This window comes from Castor canadensis, chromosome 16, assembly GCF_047511655.1.
Source record: "Castor canadensis chromosome 16, mCasCan1.hap1v2, whole genome shotgun sequence".
NCBI lineage: Eukaryota > Metazoa > Chordata > Mammalia > Rodentia > Castoridae > Castor > Castor canadensis.
This window is the reverse complement of record NC_133401.1, coordinates 13,570,690-13,594,237: the sequence shown is the minus strand read 5'-3', so window position 1 is coordinate 13,594,237 and position 23,548 is coordinate 13,570,690. Positions and strand designations below refer to the sequence as shown.

The 23,548-nt window shown below is 48.2% G+C and overlaps 1 protein-coding gene across 1 annotated transcript; it reads right to left on the bottom strand.

Annotated features, from left to right (window-relative positions):
• Positions 1–105: 105 nt before the first annotated feature.
• Coq8b (coenzyme Q8B) lies at positions 106–21,943 on the bottom strand. Its single transcript, XM_020181399.2, is given in 16 exon segments — positions 106–637; positions 640–913; positions 1,429–1,515; positions 4,538–4,603; positions 7,336–7,443; positions 7,541–7,682; positions 10,689–10,782; positions 11,703–11,784; positions 11,872–12,012; positions 13,376–13,461; positions 13,582–13,704; positions 18,099–18,176; positions 20,461–20,527; positions 20,677–20,766; positions 20,933–21,037; positions 21,782–21,943. Coding segments are annotated over 16 exon segments (1,665 nt in total). The 5' UTR covers positions 21,830–21,943; the 3' UTR covers positions 106–563.
• Between the last annotated feature and the right edge of the window lie 1,605 nt (positions 21,944–23,548).

The following is a 23,548-nucleotide window of genomic DNA, read 5'->3' as shown; positions in this document are numbered from 1 at the left end:
GTGCTGGGGCTTTTAGACAAGGGCGGGGGCGGGGGTGGTGCTGACCATCTGCACCTGGAGGCCGCCCGTGAGCTCCTCCCCCTCATTGCAGAGAAAAGAGCTGGGGGAAGGGGAGGGGCGCTTTTATTGGGAGGGAAGGGGCAGTCCCCCACCCCTCAATACAGAGAGGCTGGAACCCGGGAGAAGGCAGCTGGTGGAAGGGTGAGAGAGGCAAAGGTGAGGGCTGCCTTCACCAACTATCTCCCCTTTCGCCGCCGGATCCAAGGAGACCTGAGCAGAGGTGCGGAGTGTCGCCCCTAGAAGAGTGGCTCTTCATGAAGGCATGCAGGGCGGGCCGGGACCCGCTCAGATGGCAGATGGCAGAATTCAGCTAATTGGTTCCCTGATTTAGGGTTCCCGGATGCCCACTTTGGAGCGGGAGGAGCTGAAAATGAAGTTCGGAGTTCTCTAGTCCCAAGTGTTCCTGAGCTCCAGGGCCAAGGAGGGGACTTCTTCGAAACCAGGGCAGAAGGGTAAAGGACAAGAAGAGCCATAGCAGGGGGTGGTCCGCTAAGGAGCAGGAATCACCACATGGAGGCTGTCATGGGGTCCGCAGGGAGATCCCTTCTGGTCAGGAGGCTGCCGATGGTGGCTGTGCCTGGCGACTGGCCCAGTAGCGGTGGTAGGTATCCTGGAAGAGGTCCCCGCAGGCAACGTGGGCTTGGAGGCGGGAGCAGGCCAGGAAGGCCCCTGCCAACTTGCGATGCAGGGCGTAGGTCTCCTCAGGTGGTGGACGCAGCCGGTGCTGCAGCAGCACAGGGATGAGGCCTTGGATGCGGTGGGCAGTGTCGCCTGCACCGAAGTCATAGGGGCCAGGGGCAGCAAAGGGCTCCCCGAGGATCATCACTGCTTCCACATGAGCATCAGTACAAGCCTGTGGGGGCAGGGGCAGCAGATGCATCCAGATGGACAGAGAACCCTCGGCTCACCCCAGAAGAGACAAGCAGCCCTCAGCTCCAAATGCAAGTCCCCAAAATCCCCTAAAGCGAGCAACCTCTACTTTTGTCATAACCGGAGGTAGACAGCCCCCTCCTACTCCAGAAGAAACAGCCCTGGCTTCCTCTCAGAGCTTCCTACAGACAAGTAGCCCTCCACTCCCCATCTATTAGCACAACCCCCTCCCCCAGAATAGGTAAGTGGTAGTCATTTTCCAACGGTTCTTGAGCAATCAAATAGCTGTGTCCTCCTCGCCTCCCCAGGCCCCCCAGTACAGATAAGCTAGCTCTAGAGTTGTCCACTCTCCCAGTGTAGAAGTACAGCCTCAGATCGCCCCAGTAGAGACAGACCCCATCCCTCATACTTTCCCCAGTCCCTCAACAGGGACAGGCAGATCCCCACAGTCTGCTCCCAAACAGACACCAGCCCCTTTACTCTCTAGTCTTTCCCAACCTTGGTTTCAAAGCCGGTGAGGAATTTGAGGTCCCGGGATTTCTGCAGGACCTGGTCTTTGTCTCCATCAGCTGCAGCCTTCACCACCTGGAGAGAAGGGTGTGGGGCAGAGGACAAAGGCCAATGAGGGTCAAGAGAGGTTCTAGAGAAAAGGAAACACCCGAGTTGGGTGTGATGGTTCCTGGCAGGAGGATGGAGAGTTCTAGGTCAGTCTGGCCTACAAAGTGAGACCCTATTTCTAAAATGGCAGGGGGGGGGCATTGGAGGTGTGGCTAAAGTGGTAGAGCACCTACCTAGCAAGTGGGAGGACTTGAGTTCAAATCCCAGAAAGAAAAGACAAGAAAAGAAGAAAGAGGAAACACTTGGCCCAACCTGGAATCATCTTCTTTTTCACCTACCTGGGCTCTCCCTCTTACCTAGAAGCTTCTCCCCACTTTGTCCTGTCTATGTTACCCTCAAGAGTGTTCCAGAGGGCTGGTAGAATGGCTTAAGTGATAGAATGCTTGCCTAGCAAGCACGAGGCCCTGAGTTCAAACCCCAGTACCATTTAAAAAAAAAAAAAAAAGAGTGTTCCAGAGATGGTCAGGGACTTTGTCCTCCTGGGTGGGAATGCAGAACTGCCTGGAAGCCACCACCCTGAAGTAACTCAGAGGAAAGCGTCACAGCTGCTCATGGATCCAAACACAAATGGACAAGGATGTGACGGTGACCCAGAACTGGGTCTGAGGTTGCCAGAGGGTCAGCTCTTTGCCTCTTGCACTGTATTTGAGCCCTGTGAGCACAGGGATCCCAGGTGGGGCCAGCTGTACCGCGGATAGGGTTTGGCACTCAGAATACCCTTGGCGAACCTTGCTTTAGCAGAGTAACCTGCGGAGTTGAGGAGGGAGTTTAGGGGTTACCCAGGGCCAGCTCGCTTGGCATCAGACACTAAGCAAGCGGCTTTGCCCTGGGCCTCTGTGTTATCATCTGTGAAGTGGGGATGAGGAGTTTCTTCACAAGGTCATTGTGAGGATGAGGAGAGTGACCCTTATGGAGTACTTGGCATCATGGCTGCATATAGGAAGCACATAAACATGAGGAGCTCTTATTATTTTACTTTTTTGACAGCCCTGGAGTTTGAACTCAGGTCCTTACACTTGCTAAGCAGGTGCCCTTACTGCTTGAGCCACTCTTCGAGCATCCTCTTATTATTATTGGATAGGAGGAAAAGGACTCAGAATGGGGAGTGGAACCTGGTCCTGCCCTTGCCCACTGTGCTTCTTTCTTGGGGATGGGGAGTGCAATGCAGGATGGATCAGTTTTATTCTGTTTCAGCTACCCCTGCCTTTGCCTATCTAGCCATCTGTTAGGCCTTGGTCCTCAGGGGCCCATGTGATAATGCTGTTATAAACTGGAAAAAAATTTAAGGAGGCCTAGTGTTGGGGGGGGAGTATCTGAGGGAGGTGGATGTCTCAACTACCCAGAGAGGCTTTGGCTTTGTGCCTCAAGTGGCCTGCAGAGAAGGCCCCAAGGAGCCTGAGTGTATGTGTTGTGGGGGGTGGGGTGGGGGGCGCGGGGTTACCAGCAGCTCCTCCTTCCTGTCCTCATCTCAGGGTGGCCCCACAAGTTCTTATCTGAGACACGTCCCTCCCCCAGCTTCCTCCCAGCAGGCTTCTTGGCCCCTCTCTACAGCCTTCCTGGGCTCTAGGCCTCCAGTCTTAGAGGCCACTTGCAATGAACAATTTTCTTTCTTTTTTTTGAGGCAGTATTGAGGATTGAACTCAGAGCCTGTGCACTTGCTCGGCAGGCACTTTACCACCTGAACCATACCTCCAGGCCTTGTTTTGCTCTTATTGCTCAGATAGGGTCTCTCGCTTTTGCCCAGGTCTGTGATGTGGTCCTTCTAGCTCTTCCTCCTGTGAGTCTCCTACCTCTGTCTCCTGTGTAGCTGAAATTACAGGCTTATACCACATGTCTGGCCCTCAGAGAGTTTCCTAATTCTGACTATGTCTCTCCCCTCTCAAATCAAAGGATTTGAGAGGGGAGAGACAGCTCCCCAGGAAAAGTACCTAATGCAAAGCTGACCGCTGAAGCCCAAAGTGATTTGGCTCTGCTCCCCACCTGCCTGCCCAGACATGAGTGTCCTTTTGGTCCTTGTATAGTCAGCATTGGCATCATCTTTGGGAGATAAGAGTATCTTATGTCTAACTCCAGACTAGAACTTGCATTTAACAGGCTAGCCACCACTCCATGTACACATTAAAGTCTAGAAGCACTGCTATAGTGGCACTATCTCTTGTCACCCTGACCTTTGCACATGTTATCTGGAATCTCCTCTAACACCTTCCTGATCAGTCCTCTGCATCCCTCAGGTCTCCTCCAGGAAGCCTTCCCTCACTCCTCAGGCTGGGTCAGGCTCCTCCTCTGGACTCTCACAGTCCCCCTGCACTTTCCCCAGCCCAGCCCTGCTCCCTCTGATCCTCAGTCTACCCCACCACTGAACTGTAAGCTGTATGACCTGAGTTGGACCTGGGTTACTATTTGTTCCCAGTATCATCCAGAATAGCATTAGGTATGGAGGGAATTTCAGAGAATGTGTGGATTGACAGCTAGATGATCTGAAGAGCCAAGTTGAATGTTCAGTCTCAAGAAACTCATGAGATGGTGTTGTGAGATAATCAACCCTGGTGGGTAAGAACGATAGGCAAAGTAAGTAGGAAGCCCTTTCAAAGGCCACAGCTCCCTGTGCAGGTTGGACACAAAAGCCTTGGACAGGATGGCCTTCACAGGCCCTTCTCTTAGGAGGGGGTTCAACAGGGGCTGGGACCATGGGCACTGGACTCAGAATACTTGAGTGTGACTCCCAGGTCTGCTTGCATCTCGGGCAACCAGTTACTTCACCTATAGAAAGGTGCGAAGGGTGGTTCATAGAGTTGCTGTCTGGTTTCAGTCTTTTGCTATACAAAAACTCTTAAAACATATTAAGTGCTTGGCATTTATTAACTGCTATGAATATGGTTATTATGTATAATTTCTTAATTCCAGATACTGTATTTCACCTTCTTACCCCTCTGCCTCACTCTCTGCCTTGAGCCTTGCCCTTCAGAGGCCCCAGGGTCACAGGACTCACCTCGATATAATGATCAGTGAACTCCGTCCCAAATTTCCGGCTTGCACCAAAGTCCAGCAGGGTCACCTGCGAAGCATGACAAATGGTGAGGGGAACTAGGGTTGCTCAATGACACCCCCACTGTCTATTGAGGCAGCCAGGACCCAGCCCTCCCTCCACTTACCTCTATTAGCTCTAGCCCATTGTCTCCCCCACCTCACCTCCTGGGGCTCTCAGCCTTTAGTCTCCATATCTAAGCCACCCCAGCAGGGCAGCTGAAGGGATCTGGCTTTTATTTTCTGGGGGGGGGTGGGGGGGTGGGAGGGGATCTATTTGCTTTTATTTTATTTACTTACTTTTAGAGACAGGGCCTGGCTATGTATGTAGCCCAGGCTGGCCTTGAACTCTCAATCCTCCTGCCTCAGTGTTCTGTGAACCACCATGTCTGGCCCTGTTTGCTTTTTTTTTTTTTTTTTGGTGGTACTGGGATTTGAACTAAAGGGCTCGCACATGCTAGGTGGGCACTGTACTGCCTCCAGTGTCTTTTTGCTTCTTTTGGCTGTTTGTTTAGTGGTACTGGTGTCAAAACTTAGGGTTTCTTCTTTGCTAGCCAAGTGTCCTACCACTTGAGCCATGTCTCCACCCTCTTACTTGCTTTTATAACAAATTTTAAGCCCAGAAAAAAAAAAATCCAGAGAATAAGATATATGAAAAGTAAATGAACCCCACAAATCCTACCACTTAGCTTAAAATATAAAATACTACCAATCTAGGTGAAGCCTCCATGTACCCCATCATGTTCCCCTACATCCTCAGAGTTTTTTTTTCACGGTCACCACTTTCTTGAAACTATTATTAAAATTGTCTCCTGAAGTTCCTGTACATGTGCTTCTTCCTATGTTTGTACCCATTAGACAACATACAATAATAGTTCCTACACTTCAAATTTTTAGATAGGGCTGGGGATGTAGAGGACTAGCATGTGTGAGGCCCTGGGTTTGATTCCCAGCACCAGAAAACAAAACAAAAATTTTATATAAACATTGTTTACTATAGTAAATATAACTACTTGTGACTCAGCATGGTGGCAATTCATCTCGTTGTGTGCTGTCTATCTCTGGCTCATTCATTTGTTTTTCACTGCTGTATAAAGACTTCACTGGACGAATAAATCACACTGGTTGATGGACATCATGGTTGTTTCCAGGATGTGTGTTCAATGCACACAAGCATAAGAGTTTCTCTAGGCACTAGAATGGGTCACCAAAATCCACATAGAATAGTTTAGGACTAAGGGCATGGTGCAAGTGGTAGAGCACCTGCCTAGTAAATAAATGCTGCCTAGTAAATAAATGCAAGGCAATGAATTCAAACCCCATACCACCAAAAAAGAAAGAAAGAACAGTTTATGCTGGGCTCCTGGATAATGCACACATAAATGTCATACAAAAGTGTCCCAAAATAACATGGATCCCTTCTACCTGAGATCCTGTTTGGTTTGGTTTGGTTTTTTGAGGTCTTACTATGTAACCCAGGCTGGCCTTGAACTCGTGATTCTCCTTCTGCCTCTGTAGTGCTGGTATTATAGTAGTGCGCCACTATGCCTAGCTTCTGCTAGGCATAAACAAGCCAGGTATAGTGGTTCACTCCTGTAATCCTAGTTATTAGGGAAGATATAATTTGAGGCCAACCAAACAAAAAAGTTCATGAGACCCCATGTCAACAATAAAAGCCGGGCGTGGTGGTGTCTGTTATCTCAGTGATGCAAGAAGTATAAATAGGATCACTGTGGTACAGGCTGGCCTGGGCATAAACTCAGACCCTATTCAAAAAGTACCTAAAATAAGCTGGGTGCAGGTGGCTCACACCTGTAATCCTAGCTATTCAGAGGCAGAGATCAGGAGGATTTCAGCTCAAAGCCAGGCCAGGAAAATAGTTTACGAAACCCTATCTCAAAGAAATCCATCACAAAAAATGGCTGGTGAAGTGGCTCAAGGTATAGTCCTTGAGTTCAAACCCTAGTACCTTAAAAAAAAAAAAGAAAAGAAAAGAAAAAAAGGTGGACATCAGGACTTATATCACCGGGTTGCATGAGCACAGGGGAAGGGGGAAGAGGGTCTAAGGCCAGAGACCCAGGGGACAAAGGGCTCTGCTTCATCTGGACAATGCTGGAAGCTGAGAAAGGGAAATTTTGGCCAGGTTTGTGTTTGAAAATGGTCTCTCTGAGGACAAGATGGGAACACAAAATGGGCTTCTACTTGGCAACTTCTGGTTGTGTCCACACACAGGAAAAGTCTGCAGACCTTGGCATAACTGTGCTCTGTCCAGAGCACTGCCCCTGCTTGCTACCTGGCTATCTCTCTCTTTCAGATCTCAGAATCAATGGCATTTCCGTCAAGAGCCTTCCGTGGTCCCCACCCACTGCAGTCTGGTCAGGCATAGCACACTCCCTGAGGTTCCACAGCCCCATGTCCTCCCCCACCCTAGTCCTGACCCAGTGGCCTGTGCTTCTGCATCCTGATATTAGCTACTCTAGATCGTCATTGATGTTATGATAGAGGAAATGACATGTCGCTTCTGGCCAAAGCAGTTAAGCAGGGGTCACTCTGTCAACCTCTCCTCTTCCACTGGAAGCAGAACAGAGCATCCTAGAAGAAGACACAACCACAAAAGGGAAGAGCCTGCTCCTCCGAGTCATTACGAGGAGAAGGGCCATCCCAGCCCTTGAGTAGCAAACCATTACCGTGTTGAGTTACAAATACTAGGGAGTATTTGTTACAGCAGCAAATATACCCTGATTCCCATCAGAAGGAACCAACCTGATGGATGGAGGCATCATACAGGAAATTTGCCCAGTTGGGATCTGTTTGCATGAATCTGAACTCAAACAGTTCGCGTAGACACAGCCTCAGGAGCTGGAAGCAAATCTGAGGTGGGAACAAGTAAAACGTGTCAGTGGTGAGCCCTGCAGAGCCCTCCTGGCTTAGGGAAGGAGTCTCTCTAATGCTCCACAAGGCAATGTACCTGGTTCCGGATGTCCTGGCTCAGTCCCTGGCACTGGTCTAGGGGGACACCTCCGGCTAGTTCCATGCCCAGCACCCGCTTTGTGCACAGTTCCTCAACCACAGCCGGCACCCGGAAGAAGGGGTCATCTGCCAACAGCTGCCTGGAGTAAGAAGAAAGAGAGAAAATGGGACTTCACACTTCAGGCCTCTGAGGACTGATGTGAATTGGTCTTTTCTGAGAAATTCCTTTAAGAAATCTCCTTCTTTCTGCCCTTCTCTACCCTCTGTCTTCCCAGGTAATGGCCCAGACCTGGCTGGACTGACAATTAACGAAAGCTCTATACAACCTACTCTGTGCTTGTCCTTGAAGTGGTGTTAATGGAGACCTAGTTACCAATCCTCCTAGAAACCCTTCTTTGACTTCTGCTTACCCCAGGGTTTTGAGTTCAATGTATTTAGCTTATGCATCACTTTTCAAAAATTCAATTTATTACCGGGTGCCAGTGGCAATCCTAGCTACTCAGGAGGATTATGGTTTGAAGCCAGCCCAGGCAAATAGTTCTACGAGACCCTATCTCGAAAAACCCTTCACAAAAATAGGGCTAGTGAAGTGGCTCAAGGTGTAGGTCATGAGTTCAAGCCCAGTACCATAAACACACAAAAAAATCAATTTATTAATCCAGCCCCCAAACAGTCACTGATATAAAAATCTATGAGTCTACAGTGATACTCCTTAGAGTCACTAAGGAAGTCCCCTCTAATTTGTGGTTCCGTTTTCCAAGGTTTCAATCACTTGTGGTCACCCATGATCTGAAAATATTAAATAGAAAACTCCAGAAATAAACAATTTTTAAGTTTTAGATTGTACACCATTCTGAGTAGTGTGATAAAATCCCAGTCCATCCTTCCTGGGATATGATTCATTCTCTTGTCTAGAGTATACATAGTGTATATGCTACCTCCACGTTAGTCACTGTGTAGCCATCCCAGTTATCAGACTGACTATCATAGTACAGTTCTTATGTTTAAATCACCCTCATTTTACTTAATAATGGACCCAACGCAAGAGTAGTGATGCTGGCATTTCATATATGCCAAAGAGAAACATAAAATGTTTTAAGTGAAAAGGTAAAAATTCTCAGTGTAATAAGGAAAAAAAATCATAGGCTGAGCTTGCTAGAATATTGCTAGGATTTATTCTATGCTAAGAATAATTTTACTATCTGTGAAATTGTGAAGGGAAAAAAATTCATGCTAATTTTGTTGTCACACCTCCAACTGCAAAAACTCTGGTCAAAGTGAGAAGTGCCTCGTTAAACTGGCAGAGGCATTCAGTTTGTAGGTAGAAGATGGGAACAGAAAACGTTCTGATTGCTGTACCAAGAAACACTGCATCTAATGTGTAAGTTAAACTTTACCATAGATATGTACAGGACAAAACATGGTCTACATAGGCCCCCTTATGATCCATGGTTTCAGGCATACACTGGGGTTTGTGGGATGTGTCCCTGTGGATATGAGGTGCTGTATTTTGAACATTGTGCTGGATGATAGGTCAGTAACTGAGCCAGCCACCGGCCTACCCCACACCAGAGCCCACACTCTGACAGACTGATTGTAGATGGAGGTAAGTGTGTCAAGTAAGATTTAGTAGCTGGGTGCTGGTGGCTCACACCTGTAATCTTAGCTACTCAGGAAGCAGAGATCAGGAGGATTGTGGTTTGAAGCCAGTCTGAGCAATTAGTTCATGAGACCCTATCTCAAAAAACAAAAAACAAACAAAAAACCATCACACACAAAAAAAGGGCTGGTGGTGTGGCTCAGGAAGTAAGAGTACCTGCCTAGCAAATGTGAGGCCCTGAATTCAAACCCCAGTGCAGCCAAAACAAAGACTTAGGAGGCAGAGAATATGAGTGAGGCCTCTCACCGAGAACCTGTGCTAGAGAGTGAGGGGGAGGAAGGGGGACCCTGTAGGGGACAGGTGTCCCCAGATCCCACATGGGGGTGGCTCTCACCCCCATCCTGCTTTGCACCCTCCTCCTCAAGGTCCTGATCTGGGTCTGTACTTTTGTCCTTTTATAAGATCTCATGTTTACATCATTCTCAAGAGCCATGCCCTGGGCAGAGCATTTAATCAGCACAGTTCCCTTATATCCTCACAACCAGGACACTCTCCTGAGGCCAACTGTCTGGAATCGGGCCACCCAGCCTGCAAGGCTGAACCTAAGACTGGATCCCATATATGTCTGAATCTGGGACACATGCCCTGAAACACTGCCTTCCAATTCTTCTCTCATTCCTCTGTCTACTGAGCTTGGCATATCGTGAGCCACAATAAACGTGTGAGCCACATTGTGGAGAATCCTACTGAGGTGTCCTTAATCACTGTACATCACCATCTTCCAAGATATAACCACACTGTTCCATGTAGTTAAAGTTGGTTCATTTTTCACTGCCACATAATATTCCACCAACGAATACACCATTAATTTATGCATCCATCCTCTTGGATAGACTTAACAGATTTGGATTGTTTCTAGTTGGGGTTCTTACAAACAATGGTGTTCTGAGCCTTCTAGAAAACTGATGGTGAATACTGGCATTAAGTGTCCTTAGAGTATTCAACAAGGACGGCAATGGTGGGGTTGTAGTGTGTGTGAATATAAGGGCTTATTTGCTGATGCCAAGCTGTTCCCCAAAACGCTTCTATCAGTTTCTTCCCTTGCCCAGTGTATGAGGGACTCCCTGGTATCCCAACCTCTCCTACTGTTTAATCTTTCACAGTCAAATGGGTATAGATCAGTGACTCATGGTGCAATGAAGGACCTGGGTCAGACCACAGGGGATATGTGTCCCACCTTATAGACAGAAAAGTGACAGGGTGGGGGCAGGGGGGAGAAATGACCCAAGCCTTGTATGCACATATGAATAATAAAACAATAAAAAAAAAAAAAAGAAAAGTGACCTGCCCACACTCACAGAAGGCACAAGGAGACAAGTGAAGCAAAGAATGGATGGATGGATAAATGGGAGGGTGAAAGAATGAATGTAAGAAAAAGAGCCTGTCAGCCCCACCCCCGGCCTCCAGCTGCTGGTTGAGAGAGAGGGAAGGAAGAAGGAGAGCTGGAGGAAAGGGTTCCCCCAGAGTCTCTGGAGAGTCAGCTCACCTGAAGTTCTGGGCACAAGCTGCCTCACGACGGTAGTCACACTCCCAAGCCAGCTCCTGCTGCAGGGCCTGCAGGCTGTGCTCAGCAAACAGGCCTGGGGAGAGCAGCCAGGTCAGCAGGGGATGGCCCAGCCGGTCCTGCTGCCTGAGCACCTGGGGTCCCATACACCAGTGCCTTTTCTTGCCAGCTGTGTCTCCTTCCTGTGTCTCTCTAACTGTCCCTCACATTTACATTCCTCATCATTATACACATACTTTCCCTCTCTCCTTCCGGCACCTGTGCTTTTCTGCCATGGGCACCACCCCAGTCCTGAGGTAATTCTTTCTCTGTCCATGCAATGCCACCTTCTGTCTCTTGTTCATGCTGATTTGTGTTGCCCTCTGTCTCTCATCTTTTTTTTTTTTTATTCCCCACTGTACTGGGGTTTGAACTCAGGGCCTACACCTTGAGCCACTCCACCAGTCCTTTTTTGTGATGGATTTTTTTGAGATAGGGTCTTGTGAACTCTTTGCCCATGCTGGCTTTGAACTGAAATCCTCCTGATCTCTGCTCCTGAGTAGCTGGAATTACAGGCATAAGGCACTGGCGCCTGGCTCTGTCTCTCATCTTTGCTCTGGGCCTGGGTCTGTCTCTCTCCCTCTTCTCCCTCCCACACCAACGCAGCCTGCTCTGTCTCCCGCAGGTGCTCTCTCATGTGCTCGGACACAAATATGCTGTTCCACTGACCCCCGCTTTCTGCTTGCATGGCTGCTTTGTAGCACCTAAAATCCCTCCCCCAGCTCTGCACATCCTCTGTGTCTCTGTGTTTCAGTGTGAGATTCTGTCTCTGTGGTTCTGTCCCTCACACACACACAAGTACTCTGGGTTGTCCCCACTGGCTGTCCTCCTTTTGTCACACATATTGATGTATGCACACTCACAGCACATCCTGCCCCATGCTCTGACACTCTGGCCAGCCCCACTTTCTCCCTTCAGGCATCCCTCCCTTGGTTGAGGACAGACTGGGTGCCTCACCATCTGGCAGGGCTATGATCATCTTGAGCACGGCCAGCAGGTTCTGCACATCACTCTGGATGCTCTGGGAAACGCCTGGGTACTGCGAGAGGAGGAAGACAGTTGGGAATCACTTCTTTAAGACAGCAGGGTGCTCACTCCCAACCTGCCACCCAGCCTACCTGCCCACCTGAATCTTCACGGCCACTTCTGTCCCATCCTTCAGCATTCCTTGGTGCACCTGCCCAATTGAGGCAGCAGCAAAAGGCACCTCCTCCAGGGAGGCCACCTTGGTCCGCCAGTCTCTACCCAGCTCCTCTTCGAGAACTTTCTGTGGGAAGGAAGAGGTGGTCATGATAATCACCATTGTGGTTATGACTGCTGAGTTCATCCCTGGAGCTGAGTGCTTACCCTGCTTGTAAACCTGAGCTAAGCTCTTGGCTGCTACCCCACTTTATAGATGTGGAAACTGAGGTGCAGGGAAAAGTCTCTTGCCCAGGTGACCAGCCAGGCACTGGTAGATTGGAAGACCCAGTCCAGTTCGCCTCTCTGTACCCCTCTACATGTTGTGGGGACTGCTGTTATCTTTAGATAAGAACAATAACAATACTTTGTTGTATTTCCATATTGTATTATTGTTGGTACTTGGGGCAGTACTGAGAGTAGATCGCAGGGCCTTGCACTTGCTAGATAAAACTCTACCACTCGAGCCTCATCCCCAGTTCTTCTGCTCTTAGCTTATCTTTCAGATAGGGTCTCATACTTTTGTCCAGATGCATGAACGGCAATCCTCCTAAGCCCAACTCCTCAGCAGCTGGGATTACAGATGTGCACCACCCCTCTGGGACCATATTGTGTTAACTTGAAGTTAATGTGATAAAGAGCTTCCTGTGGGCTGGGTCCTGTTCAGAGTGGCTCAGAGATAGGCTGAGGCCTGGGGTTACATGGCAAGTGAGCAGAACAGATTGGAAAGCAAGCAGGTGGCTGGATGCTGGAGCCTACACCCTTACTTACTGGAAGAACAGCTCATGTACTGGGCACTCAGTGCTATTCCAGCTATTTACAGACACCACCTCCTTTAAAGTTTTCTTCTTCTTCCTCTTCTTCTTCTTCTTTTTTTTTTTTTTTTGTGGTACTAGGATTGAATCCAGGGGCTCTACCACTTGAGCCACGCTCCAGCCATTTTGCCTGTATTTTATTTTGAGATAGGGTCCATAAGTTTGCCTGGTCTGGCCTCAAACTGCAGATGCTCTTCCCGATCCTTTAATTAATCACAGCTCATGGGGCGGCAGGGGCAGTTCTGTGCACTCTAGCATATCAGTTATGTGTTGCTTTATGTAACCCTATGACATGGGTGTGGCTACCATTTTCCAGGTTTTCCAGATGAGGTAACTGAGGCACAAGGAGGTGAAGACACACATCTGTGAGTGGCAGGGACAGAATTTCAACCCTAATGATTATGCTTTGCTGCCTCAGCAGAGTGCTGAGTTGGGCCCAGAGCAGAACACAGTGCTCAGTGCCATCCTCTCACTTGATCACAACAATGCCATGGATGGATGAGGTGTGTACTTTGGTGATCCTCATTTTACAGATAGGGAAACCAAGCAGCCAACGGGACGGGGGGCAGGCAGACAGGTGTGGAGGTGGAGGAGATGGAGCAAGCCTCACACTGGCCATCCCTACCAGGTACTCACCAGCATCTGCCATCGGGGCATGAAGTCAGCATTCTGGCGGACCCGCTCGAAGATGTGCTGTAGCTGGGGGCTGATGGAACTGTTATCTTAAGACACAGAGGGACAGGGGAAGAGTGAGGGAGTAGGGGCCTGCAGTCAGGGCTTGTTGTGGGGTGGGGGTATGGCGGAAGTGAGGTCGGGGTCAGGAGTTGAGGATCACACTATACCCTGGATGCTGAGCATCTGGCCGACCTTGAGGGCAGCACCCCGCACCGTACATAAGGTGTGCACGATCCGCTCGGCGTTGGCCTCTGACAGGAAAGGGCTGGAGTCCATCCGGGAGCCGCCCTCTGCAGGAAAGAGAATGACTGTTAGTATCACAGTGCTGTAACACCACCACACCACTACCAGAGTGGCTAAAAGGCAATACCAAGTATTGCCAAAGAAGGGCAGCGACCTGAACTCAGATACAGTTGCTGGGACAGTGCTGGCACAAGTCCTCTGGAAAACAGCTGGGAAGTTTCCAGTAAGGCTCCGGCCTATACACAATGCAATATCCCTCCCAGGTACACACACACAAGAGAAATATATAAATGTGCCCACCAACAGGCCATACCAGATGGTCACAGCAGCCCTATGTCTGTCATAGACAGTCCCAAACAGAAAATGACCTAAATGACTGTCCACAGAATGAAGGAATAAACTGTGCAAGTGTCGCAGGGTGACCTACTACAGCACTCAATAAACAGTCTACTGCTACACTCAACAACAGACACCAGCTCACAAGCATAAAGTTGAACAAAGGAAATCAGACGCACCAGGTATGGTGGTGCACTCCTATAATTCTAGCACTCAGAAGTCTGAGGCAGGAAGATCATGAGTTTGAGGACAGCCTAAGCAGCACAGTGAGACCCTATCTCAAAAAAAAAAAAAAAAGCCAGATACATGAGAATATCCTGCCTGATTATACTTACAGAAGAGCAAAAACAGATAAAACTGATTGTCAGAAGCCACAGTGGTCACTCTTCATGAAAGGAGTGACCAGGAGGGGGCATGAGAGGAGTTTCTGGAGATTGGGAAGAAGTCTCTAGTCCAAGGACCCCTGAGAGTCCCTGAGACCTTTCAGGTTGGTCTGTGAGATTGAAGCATTTTCAGTAAAATACTAGGATGTTGAAGCTGGGAATGGTGGACCTGCCTGTAATCCCAGCACTTGGGAGGCTGAGGCAGGAGGATTTCAAGGTGGAAACCAGCCTGGGCTACATAGCGAGATGGTGTCTCAAACAAACAAATGTCACATTATATCCCAGAAATATGTAAAATTAGTATGTATCAGTTAATAATAAATATATTTTATGTGATTTTTTTTTTTTTGGCAGTTCTGGGGTTTGAACTCAGGGTCTACACCTTGAGCCACTACACCAGCCCTTTTTTGTGATGTTTTTTTTTCGAGATAGGTTCTCTCGAACTATTTGCCTGGGCTTCTAACCTCGAACTTCCTGATCTCTGCCTCCTGGATAGCTAGGATTATAGGTGTGAGCCACTGGTGCCCAGCTAGAGACTGGGTCTCTTGAAGTATTTGTCTGGGCTCGTCTGGAATTACAATCCTTCTGATCTCTGCCTCCAGAGTAGCAAGAATTAAAGGCCCAGCATCATCCTATTTTTTAACCTCTTTATTGAGAAATAAGTTACCCATTTAAAACATACAGTTTTGGCTGTGGTGTAGCTCAGGGGTGGAATGCATACTTAGCATGTCAGAGGCCCTGGGTGCAATCTCCAGCACAGAAAACAACAAAAAAGGCCAGGCACAGTGGCTCAAGCCTGTAATCCTCGTTACTTGGGAGATGGAGATGCAGAAATATTTTGGTTCAAGGCCAGCTGGGGGGTGGGAGGGAGTTTGCAATGGCTGGGTGTGGTAGTTTACACCTGTCACCCAGCTACAAGGAGAAGCATAAATAGAAGGATATTGGTTCAGGCCAGCCTAGGCATAAAGCAAGACTCCATCTCAAAAATAACCAACATAAGCTGGGCAATGGTGGCTCACGCCTGTAATCCTAGCTACTCAGGAAGCAGAGATCAGGTTTCACAGTTATAAGTCCAGGCAAATAGTTGGTGAGACCCTATCTTGAAAAAACCTATCACAGAAATAGGGCAAACACATCACACACACACACACACACACACACACACACAGAGAACTGGTGAAGTAGCTTAAGTGGTAAAAGTGCCTGCCTAGTAAGTATGAGGGCCCCAGTACCACAAAAAAAAAAAAAAAAAGGCTATCTTGGACTTCATAGCAAGACCCATCTCAATAAACAAAACAAAACAAAATAGAAAAAAAGAATCACAAACCCCCTGCCTGTAGGAGTCACTCCCATTTTTCCTAGCTCTAGGCAAAAACTAATCTACTTTCTGTCTATTCTGGACATGTCACATTACTAGAATCACCCAACATGTAGCCTTTTGGTGTGTAGCTGCTTTCACTTAGCATAGTGATTTGTCCTCCTCGCTGTGTGTCAGTACTTCATTCCTTGTTGTGGCTGAGTAGTATTCCATTACAAGCATATCATGTTACTGATCCACTCATCAGTTTGAAGGTGTGCAGAGATCCTGAGACCAAAGGTTGAAGTTTGCTCTTCTAGGGTTTCTTGATCTGAGTGCACAGATGTGTCTACTTTATGAAAATGCTCCAAGTACAGGTAAGTATGCAAATTTGTATGTAAATTATAATACTCATTAGCAAAGAACTTCTTAAGAGTTTATTTTCTAAAAAAAGTTATTAAACCAGGCACTGGTGGCTGACACCTGTCATCCTAGCAATTCAGGAGGCAGAGATAAAGAGGAACTGTTTACCCTGGTTGACCTTGAACCACAATCCTCCTGATCTCAGTCTGTCAAGTAGCTAGGATTACAGGGCGTGAGCCACCATCGCACAGCCAAGGAGTAAAATTCTTTTTTTTTTTTATTTTGGTGGGACTGGGGGTTTGAACTCAGGGTTTCATGTTTACAAAGTAGGCACTTGGCAGGTACCGGTGGCTCATGCCTGTAACCCTAGCTACTCAGGAGGCAGAGATCAGGAGGATCGAGGTCCTGAGTTCAAACCCCAGTACTGCAAAAAAACCAAAGTAGGCACTCTACCACTTGAACTACGCCTCCAGTCCTGTATATTGCAGAATTCAAAGCATCTTTGTGGGTTCTCTGACTGAATCTCAACTATGACCCAGGAAGTGTGAACTGCACACTCCAAATTTTCAAGGTAAGGAAGAGACACAGAGGTGCAGTGCCTGGTCCTGGGTCTTACAGCACAGAATGACAGAGCAAGGTGTAGACTCAGGTTGGCCTTACCTAAAAGCCTAATCTTCCACCAATCCTCAACTTTTGTGGGTAGGAAATGGTTTAAGCTATGTAGCCCAGGCTGCCCTCAAACTCACGATCCTCCTGTCTCAGTGTCACATGTGCTGGGACCACAGATGTGCCCCACCATGTACAGCTCAATACACAACATTTTTAGAAACACCCAAAGAAGACAGAAAAATTGTGCTCAAAATATCAGAACAGTGCTCCATGCTTTGACATTGTAACATTGTTTCATCTGCATTGCCCCTGCATTTTGCATGTTTTGCTGAAGTTGCATGCAACCTTTCTAATAAGGATATTTCTGAACACAAGCACAGTACTATAATCACATGTAAGAAAATTAACTGAAATTCCCTAATATCTACTATCCTCTCAAGTCCATATTCGATCTTTCTAGTTGTTCTCAAGAATTTTTCTTTTTTTCAGTGCCTGGGTTTGAACTCAGGGCCTACACCTTGAGTCACTCCACCAACCCTTTATTTTGTGTTGGGCTTTTTCAAGATAGGGTCTTGTAAACTATTTGCCTGGGCTGGCTTCTAACCATGATCCTCCTGATTTGCTAGGATTACAGGTATGAGTGGCTCCAAGTAGTCTTTTATGGTTGTTTTTTTCGTGGTGACATCCAGTTATGGTTCACATACTCCCTTTGCAATCAATGTCTCTGTAGTTTCATTTTAATCTAGAACAACCACCCTCACTTTTGTTTTAAGACTTTGACTTGTTGAGGAATCTTAACCACAAAGGTTCCACGTCTGGTCCCAATCTCTGGTGGACACAAATCCAACTGGCATTCCTGGCCAGGCACTGGTGGCTCACACCTGTAAGTTACTCAAGAGGCTAAGATCAGGAAGACTGAGGTTCAAGGGCAGCCCCGAGCAAATAGTTCTTGAGATCCCATCTCCAAAGTAGCAAGAGCAAAATGGAGGTGTGGCTCAAGTGGTACAGCATCTGCTTTGCAATCATGAAACCCTGAGTTCAAACCCCATCCTACCAAAACCAAACCAAACCGACTGGCACTCCTATTTTCTGCTTTCCTCTCCTGCTCAGTTTACAACTTCCAATGGCTTCTATTTTTCCTTGATGATATGTTTCTTTTTTGTTTTTTCTTTTTTGAAATAGGGTCTGCTTATATAGCTCAGCCTGGCCTGGAACTCACAGTCCTCCTGCGTGCTAGGATTACAAGCATACACCACCATACCCAGCCTCAGATGATATGCTTCTGTTAATGATGGCCTGATTCTGAGCAACTCACAGTGATCCTAAGAGACAGATATATTATCATCACTTCCATCCTCCAGATGAGGAAACTGGGACCCAGAGAGGTAATGTCACTGACCCCAGGTCACACAGTGAGGCCAGTATCTGAATCTAGGCAATGCGGCTCACTCACCTGACTGCAGACTTCCTCCTGGCAGGGATTTCTTGGCCACCTCAGCCAGAGCTCCCAGCCCCAATCCCACAGCCAGTCCTGGAGAGAGAGAGAGAGAGAGAGAGAGAGAGAGAGAGAGAGAGAGAGAGAGAGAGAGAGAGAGAGAGAGAGAGAGAGAGAGAGAGAGAGAGAGAGAGAGAGAGAGAGAGGAGAGAGAGAGAGAGGAGCCTGAGTGCCTGCTAGTTGCCTTGTTTTTTCTTTTTGTAGTACTGGGGCTTGAACTCAGGGACTACACCTTGAGCCCTCCACCAGCCTCTTTTTTGTGTGTGTGTGTGATGGGTATTTTCAAGATAGGGTCTTGCAAACAATTTTCCCAGGCTGGTTTTGAACCATGATCCTCCTGATCTCTGCCTCCTGAGTACTTAGGATTACAAGTGTGAGCCACCAGCACCCAGCTCCTCTCTTCTCTTTGTTGTCTCCCAGCCTCTTTGTTGCCAACTCTCTGTATCTCTCTGTCTTAGGTTCTTGCTCTCTTTCTTCCTGGGTTTCCTTCAAGGTGACACTCTCTTTTTCTTCATCTCTCTCCCCATGTCACCATTTCCCTCCCAGCAGGTCAGAGCCCTGGCTGACATCTGAGAAGCTTCTGTAAATTGGATGCCAAGATTCCACCCGAGAGTCTGATGAAACTGATTGGAGTTACGAGATGAAAGTCATATTTTTTTAAAGCATCCCAGCTGATTCTAATGTATTCTCCTGGCAACTCCTGTTTTGTTGTCCTCACCTTTTCCTGTCTCCATCTCTCCTTTTCTAAGTCACTTATGTCTCCATCTTCCCCTCCCTGTACCTGGCAATGTCTAGGCCCTCTTCTCTCTGTTCTTCTCTTTGATGTTATCTCTATTTCTCTGATTTCCTGTGCTTCCATTCTCTCCTTGCTCCTAAAGGCATTTTGGGTCCCTGTCCCTCTTTCACTGTCACCATCTCTATAAATTGTTGCAGTTGGCATTTTCTGAGTGCTTTTTAAATGCTGGGTACTATTTCCAGTGCCTTCTTTGCATTAACTCATGTGTCTTTACACCTTCATGAAATGTTTTACAGAAAAGGAAATCAAGGCTCAGAGAGGTAATTTGCCCTGAGTCACAAAACATCTGGAACCTGGGGCAGCCTGGTATCAAAGATCTATCCAGTGCACTCAATTGCCTCTTTCAACTGTGAATTGTAATCTTTAAACCTTGAACCATGATGGACCAGGGGTGTGGCTCAAGTGGAAGAACATTTGCCTAGCAACTGCCCTGAGTCCAAACCCCCATACTGCAAAAGAAAAAAACCAAAAGCAAAAAACCCAAAGCAAACCTAGAGTCACTGAGCCATGATCCACAATGAATCCGCAGTAAAGACATTTATATATATAATATATATTATATGTATATATAATATATATAATATATAATATTTATATATAAAACATTTATATATAATTTATAATATAAATATTATATATATAATATATAATATATATAATATATATATTATAATCACTACAGGTGTGCTCATACTTTCTCCTTTTTTCTTATCAATGGGGTTTCACTAGGTAGCCAAGGCTGGCCTTGAACTCACTTTGTAGTCCAGGCAGGCCTCCAACTCATGATCTTCTTGCTTCAGCCTCCTGAGTACTGGAATTACAGGCATGTACCACCACACCTGGCTTTCTTTTATTGGTACTGGGGTTTAAATTCAGGGCTTCACATTTGCTAGGCAAGCCCTCAACTGCTTGAGCCATTCCTCCAGTCCCTTTTATCTCTCGTTATTTTGGAGATAGGGTCTCACTTTTTGCCCAGACTGTGTGGACCATGATTCTCCTATTTTATGCTCTCCAGTATAGCTGGGATGACAGGGGAGTGCTACTGTACCCAGCTATTGGTTGAGATGGGGTCTCACTAATTTTTTGTCTGGGCTAGTCTCAAACCTTGATTCTCCCAATCTCAGCCTCCCAAGAAGCTAAGATTGCAGTCATGAACCACTGTGCCTGGTTTAGCTTTCTTCTATTTTAATGTTGGTTGCAAGTCACTAAATTATTTTGTGTAGGTTTGAACAATCTGTTGCATGACCTGGAGTCAAGTCACCTCACCTCTCTTTGCCCCGATTTCCTCATTCACAAAACAGAAATGAATACTCATCAGTTCGGTACTGGGAGATCACTGTGTCAGGAGTTTTCAATAAATGTTAACCATCCTTCTATTCCCATTTATTTTGGCTTTGCAGGTGTTTGCCTTTGTCATCCTTTCCTCCTCTCTCTGTCACTGATTCATCCTTTCTGTTGCTTCATCCTGCAAATGTTGCCTCCTCTGATCTAGGTCGTATCTAGATTCCCCAAAGTCACACCTACCCCCAAAGCTGGCCAAGCGACTGATGCGGGAGGCGGGCACCTGGCGTTCTCGGGAGCGATCACTCAGCTGGGAAACAGGAGAAGGTCTGAGGGCTGGAAAGGTGGGCACAGTGCCCAGAGAATAGAACCAACCTACCCCCACCCTCTTCTTCAAGATCGGAAACTAGCAGCCTTCATGGGGTGTTGCTGGGTCTGGGGGTGGGTGTACAATGATACCTGGGTTCGGGGTGTCTTCCTGAGACGGGTCTCCCGTGCCCTTCGAATATTCTCCTCACTCAGGCCTCTTCCGGGGCCATGCTGATGACACTGTTGGGCCCAAAAACCCCCACACGGTCCCTTTAAAAGAAGTGACCTGGGTAGAGGACATGGGGCCTATCTGGCCCTTTTGGGCTCCTTTCTGTCCTTCTCTTCCCCTTCCCCCAAAGCCTCCCTCAACTTCTTCCTCTTGGGGACTCCCTTTCCAGTCTCTTACCCAACGGTGGGGCCTAGGACCCAGGGCAGCACATAGCAGACCAGCAGCCCAGCCCAGTTGTCCACGGGTCCCCCGCAGTAGGCCCCCTACCTCCAGCCACATTGCCTAAGGGAGAAGAGGAGGGATTATTTAGGTAGGAAGTGGACGACTGGGCCTCCTGCTTTGCGCCCCCAGCTGCTTTTTACAAAGCCCCCAAATTCTCCAGTATCCACACCCCTTCGATTCCCATCTACCAAAGACCTGTTCCCCTGCTAACGGATCCCCACAGTTTCTCCTGGTTACCCACCTCCTCGTTAGGAACTCAAAGTTCTCCCCTTGAACCTCCCAACACCCCCCTCACTGTTGCTAGGGTCCTCCCCCGTTGCTAGACATTCACGTATCCTCCATGGTAGCCTTTCTCGTTCTGAGCCCCCTTTGTTGCTAGGCACCAAATTCCTCCCGCGTATCCCCCCCCCACGGGGTTACTGGGCACCTCCTCCTGTTGCTAAGCACCCACTGCTTTCCAGGTCTGGGTCCACAAAGCGTGGGGCCTCCTATGCTTCCGGGAACATCTTCAGCCCGCCCCCTCTACCCAGCTAGCCAATAAGAGAGCAGCAGCCCGCTGATAGGCATAGAACGCTGTGCGCGCGGGGGCGGGGCTGAGGCGCCGCAGCTGGGCTTTCGGGATGGGTTTCAGGGCCGGCTAGAGCGCACAAGTGCTTCTTACGCCCTTCCACCAACCTCAGAGTGCCATGTACGAGGTTCCCTGCACTGTCTTGCAAACAACACTTTCCCTTACAAACGTCACATCTCTGCACGATCATCTTGCCCAATCCCCCTTCTTATTTTCCTTCAGGCAGTCTCACCTACCTCTCCTTTGAACACACATTCTTCCAAGCAAACATTCCCCCTGCACATGCATGGAGCGCCTCCACTTTGCACAAACACCCACGGCCTGGCACCCAACCTCCTTCCTTGGGCATGTAAAATCCCCTGTTTTGCTCGCCAACTCTCTCCCGCTCACACTGCGTACATAAACCCCCTCACTTGCACACTGAGCTTTGAGCTTCTGTTCCTCACGTACCCTGCTCTCTCTGCTCCCCGCCCACCTGCGGGATGGCGCGAGTGGGAGCCCTCTGTTTCCTGTAGGACTGACATTTCCCAGAATACAGTCAGCTAGGATTCCCAGTGCTGAGTCAAAAATCTTGGCATCCCAGAAAATCAGCTTCCAGTCAGGTTGTCTGTGTATGTATGCACGCGCGTGCGTTCCAGGCTTACTCACTCTTCACCACTGGAATAGAAACAGCTGGTTGAGGCATCTCTCAGCATCCCGTTCTCTGTCAGTCTCCCCCCACACACGCACACACACCTTGGTCAGGAATCAGGCCTCTCGATCTCTATCCAATTGCTGTGTGACCTCAAGAACTCTGACCCCTCTCTGGACCTCAGCTTCTAATTTGTATGATGTACCAGGTGGATCTCTGCTTCTGACTTATCATTAGTTTATGAAGAGATGATTCATTCTTCAGCCTTGGACCTGTGCCCAATGTCCTTCCCCTAGGTAAATCAATTTCAAGACTGAAACCACCCTGTCTCCCTCCGAAGGTGAGGATTTGACTCAGGAGCTGGAGGCAGCTCACCACTGGGGGCGACTATGTAAACAACACCTATGACAACTAATTCTACACTGCTGAGGCTGACAGTGTCAAGCCTGGCACCACGTGCCTCACATATGGGTCACAGTAAGTAGCCCAGGGGATAAAACAAAGGCTAGAGGCCTCTGAGTATCCAGTGTCCTTTTTTTTTGGCAGCCCTGGGCTTTGAACTCAGGGCCTTACACTCTGCCAATGCTTTTTTTGTGACTGTTATTTTTTTTTTTGTGTGACTGTTTTTTTTCCGAGAAAGGATCTCCCCAACTATTTGCCCCGGGGCTGGCTTCAACCTCTAGACATGAGGTTTTTTTCAGTACTGGGTATGGAACCCAGGGCCTTGTCCATACGCTCTGTCACTGAGTTACTTCCCCAGTTCTTGGTTTTTTTTTAAATCGGGCCTCGCTATTTAGCCCAGGGTGACGTGTAACTCTCATCAAAGAGTTATACGTCAGGCTCCAAAATGATGGGATTACAGGCGTGTACTGCCACACTCGTCCCAGACATGAGATTTCTTATGTGAAATTCAGTGGAACCTAAGGCACTCACTGAAAGTAGCACAGCGGGAAGTGGCAGAGGCCGGGTCTCGAACCCAAGTCTGTGACACCCCCAACTCTGTCCTGCCCCTGCGTGAAGAATGGTGGCCAGCTGAATTCGTCACGGTGGGCGGGTGTGGGGGGCCGGAGGGTGAGAGGAGGTGTAGGGAGGCCGAATCTGTCACTTGAGGGTGTAGGGGGATGGGCTGGTGGAGTGGCTCAAGTGATAGAGCGCCTGCGTAGCAAGTGTGAGGCCCCCAGTTCAAACCCCAGTACTGCCAAAAGTAGAAAAGAAAAAAAGGGCTAGCGGAGTGGCTCAAGTGGTAGAGCGCCTGCTTAGCAAGCTTAGCAAGAGTGAGGCCCAGAGTTCAACCCCAGTACTGCCGAAAAAGAAAAAAAGTGTTTGGGTAAGGCGGAGGGCGTCCAAAGAGACTGACGCTCAACCACCACCC